Source organism: Pocillopora verrucosa, chromosome 14 (genome assembly GCF_036669915.1).
Source record: "Pocillopora verrucosa isolate sample1 chromosome 14, ASM3666991v2, whole genome shotgun sequence".
Taxonomy (NCBI): Eukaryota; Metazoa; Cnidaria; class Anthozoa; order Scleractinia; family Pocilloporidae; genus Pocillopora; species Pocillopora verrucosa.
This window is the reverse complement of record NC_089325.1, coordinates 14239582-14243734: the sequence shown is the minus strand read 5'-3', so window position 1 is coordinate 14243734 and position 4153 is coordinate 14239582. Positions and strand designations below refer to the sequence as shown.

Sequence of the window (4153 nt, the reverse complement as noted above, 5' to 3'; positions counted from 1 at the left end):
GTAAAAGGAAGTTTTTTACGTAAATAACAGCGGTTACAAGTACTCTTTAACTCGGTGGCGTCAGGCGTTCTTTCTAGGTAGTTTAGGAGTAATTTCCAGCATCAAAAGTCATTATATTTACGAAGCACTTTTTTGAATCCTCTTGAAAATTGAAAAGGTTTACGTGACCGGCCCAGGTGAAAATTTCATAATTAAGATTGTGTAAAATCATCGAGTTTGAAATGTACCCAGATATTGTTGTGAAGCAAGGAATTCATTCGATTCTTTCTCCATTCCTTCATGCAGGCTTTTTCTTTCTATCTAAAGGAGCCATATTTAGCCTTATTTTTTTCCTTTTATCTTTCCTCTCGATCAAAGGACTCTCAAAGAGATTAAACTTTAATCTCTTTGATACCTTCTCAACTTTAGGTTACGAAGGAAAATGGCACACAAGGTCAGAGTTGTTTGGTTGGCAAGGAAGGATAAGTATTTTTGTTTCGAGACTAAAAAATTATTAAATTTTTTCTCTTCATGCTTTTTAATTTTCGATGTCACCTGGTTGTACCCCTAGTCCGATGAGGGTTTAAAAAAAAGCGGTTAGGTTGAAGAAGTTATACTGGTGATTGGTCGAAGCATAATGAGTTATTAAATCATGACATTCTTAAGAATCAGATTAATATTTTATTAGTGTTGTTCGAGTAGTTGCTTCAAATTTACTCGTCACCAGCAATTACTGTGACAAATCTAAGTGCCGCTGAAAGGTTGAGGTAAGAAGTTGTAGTTGAGAAAGTGAAGTAGAAAACGTCTGTAATAGGAAGTTTACAAAATTCAAATTAAACTGAAACCATCTCAAATACTTCCAACCAAATAAGAGGGATCTCAAAATGTTATTTTACTGATCTGCACAAAATCTGCATATATTGAATTTTTACCCAAGCTGGGAAACATAAGAAACTACACACGTACAAAGATAACAGATGAATCTAAATTAAAATAATAAGAGAAACGAAGACAGCAAGATATCGTTTTTCTCTGGATATTAGTTTCCTCTATTCTTTGTAAATATAATCAATGTTCCTAGAGTCTATTGTCTGTAGTTTTTTGGTTCTCAGTCAAGAACCAGAAAACTACAGACAATACCATAGAATCTACAGTCAAACAGAAAACAGGAAGTTATTTGCGTATTCCACGGAATTGCACTTACCCTTATCAATTTGCGCTGCGATCTTATTCATGACATTTTTTTCGTATCAATATGAATGCTACGACTAAAAGAAATGCAGATCGCTTCCTCCAATACTAAACCATCGCTTTTTGCAGCTATCGCTCACCTCACAGTGGAAATAACGCCGTGAATTTGGTTTATTTGCAGATACAATTACGACCTGAATTAGGTGAAAAACACCTTCGCTGACAGCAGGCCTAATTTGAATCTAAAATAGTATTTGTTTTTTTTTCCCCCAAGGCCATAATCAGATGAGTAATTATTATCCTTCCCTCAGATATTCCATCAATCGCTAAACAAAACCATTCAATTATTTTCACAATGATGACAAACAAAATTCAAGCGAACTATTCCAACAACACAGAAGCTAACCCCAAGAGTGGTATTCAGACGGCAGTTATTGCAAACTGCATCCTCAATGCACCTTTAATGTTGCTATCCATCATTGGTAACGCTCTTGTGTTAGTCGCCATATTGAGGACGCCATCAACTCGTTCACCGTCCGTCATTTTTCTCTGCAATTTGGCTGTTACAGATTTTCTGGTGGGATTGGTAGTACAACCAACTTATATAGCAGAACAAATAGCAAGAACCGTTCCAACACTATCAGAAGCAGTAGGAGCAATGGGATTTGCCATGTGCGGTGTCTCTCTTTGGACGATAACAGCCATAACAGTGGATCGTTTCTTAGCTCTCCACTATCACCTGCAGTACCCAAATTTAATGACAACAAGCCGGGCAATCTATACAATAGTAACTCTTTGGTGTAATATCACGTTATTCTCTTTTTCAATTCTTTGGTCGCAGCGTATTTATTATTTTCTGACAGCTTTTTGTATCACAATTTGCCTTTTAGTTTGCTTGGTTTGTTTCATCAAGATTTACCGAATTGTTCGTCGGCATCAGTTGCAAATTCACGTTCAACAACAAGCAGTGGAAAATTCAACTGATGCAAAAAACCATCACATACGACAATCAACTAGGAGTGCAAAAAATATTTTTATATATTTCCTCGCGATGATTTTATGTTACTCTCCATTTTCAATTGTTGTAATTATTTCTGGTTTTACTAGTGTAGATTTCAAAGTTTTACAGACTTTCCCATTCACTGTAGTACTCATGAACTCGTCTATCAATCCATTTTTGTATTGTTGGCGAATGACCGAGCTCAGAACGGCAGTTTTTAAAACAGTGAAGCTTTTTTCTTGCAGACAAACGGATGAAAGAGCTCTAACCTAGGAATAAATCGAAACAAATCTTTCGCAAGGTCTTGTACAAAATATAAGGGTTCAGTAGAAAACAAAATTCCCCGATCGTTGTCACCCGCACATGTATCAATATCTCGTATTCTTGAGTTAAGCACGAAAAGGGGGGTCCTTAAGAAAGATTTTGGCCGAAAGCTTAAACATTAAAGTGAAAAGAGGGAAAGGAGAGAAATGAAATTTAGACCGTAAAATATATATCGCTCTATTTCTGGTGCTTTATTTTTAATTTGTCTTTAAGTTTGTCATGAATTTTGTAGAGTTTGTCAAGTTGATTAATCCAATGAACTCGTTGTGGAGCCAGAGTGTTACTTAAAAGAGAATGAAAGTAAATAAATATAAACCACAATGCTACGACTATGAATATAATGTTTTTTTAATACTCTGCTCCAGGTTTTCTTTTATTTATATCGAGGTTTTAAAGGGATATAATTAAAAAATTAAAACTAAGGCAAATGATCTCGAATACTTCCATCTAGACCAGAAGAATCTTAAAGTGTTTTTCTGCCCAAACATGTAAAACAGAAGATGCTATTCACGTACAGAAATAACAGATGAATCTAATTGATTTTTTAACATGTTTTTGTTTGTAAATTCATGATCACTCAATCGAGAGAGAAGCTAAACACGAACTAGCAAAATTTAGCTTAAATGTGTCACCTTATGTCTTTAATCAATAGCGAGGATAAAAGAAGCTTCTCTACTCTAAACCTCTTCTTCTTTGTTTTAAAATTCTTCTTCGAACGTAAAAAAAGCTCAGTCAATATGGCAATGAACTCGCATAGTATATTCCGACTGGCTGAAAACGGCGTGAAAATGAATTCATTACTATGTGGTAATACTTTATGCTATGAGATGTCCTTCAACGGCTTTCGCTTTCAGTTAAACGAAGAACTAAGTCTTCTATTTGACCACGGCAATCGTACGTTACGTAAAAAAACAAGAGGAAAGCGAGGCAAAATCGTGCCGAAAGTATTTATTATGACAACAAGCCGGGCAATCTATACAATAATAACTATTTGGTGTATTATCACGTTATTCTCTTTTTCAATTCTTTGGTCGGAAAAATATATATAAATATAACCCACAATGCTACAACTATGAATATAATGTGTTTTTTTTTGGATACTCTGTGCCAGGTTTTCTCTTATTTTTCTCGAGATTTTAAAGGGATATAATGTAGTTGGGGTAAATTAAGACTTTCAATTCATCGGTTGACTCAGAGGGAAAGTTGTTGATAGACAGTACGTTAGGTAAATTTTTACCACATGGCGACGAATTTATTTCCGCGGCAATCTCAGCCGATTAATATGTACATACGAGCTCTTTAGCATATTAGTCTATTTTGACTTTGAATAAGGAGTTTGAGCTGAAGGAGAGGACGTTTAGAATAATCATAAGCCATAACTGTGTTGGATAAAAAGAGCTTAAACATATTCATGAGAAACTGACAAGCATATTGAAATTAAAACGGTTGAGATGAAGCAATGGATATTTGATGGCCAATATGTAGAGGAGAGATCGGCGAACCAGTTGGTTGCGCAAATAGTGCAAGACGGTCCGATTGGGTTAAATTGCTGATATGAAGCATGGCTGGCGAATATGTTGATGGAGTCCCGAGACGCAAACTGAACCTTTTCGTTTAATGCGACATCTGGCCAAGTTATCTTTGGCTTATAATTAATTA

The 4153-nt window shown here is 35.4% G+C and overlaps 1 protein-coding gene across 1 annotated transcript; it reads left to right on the top strand.

The window, feature by feature from the left end:
• Positions 1-1528: 1528 nt before the first annotated feature.
• On the top strand, positions 1529-2443 carry LOC136278249 (melanocyte-stimulating hormone receptor-like). The gene has a single exon (XM_066161758.1). The coding sequence runs from the start codon at positions 1529-1531 to the stop codon at positions 2441-2443; it is 915 nt and encodes a 304-aa protein (XP_066017855.1).
• Positions 2444-4153: the final 1710 nt, after the last annotated feature.

Bases quoted from the DNA above. Each gene is read 5' to 3' on its own strand.
- LOC136278249 (XM_066161758.1), top strand. From the start codon at position 1,529: ATGACAAACAAAATTCAAGCGAACTATTCCAACAACACAGAAGCTAAC.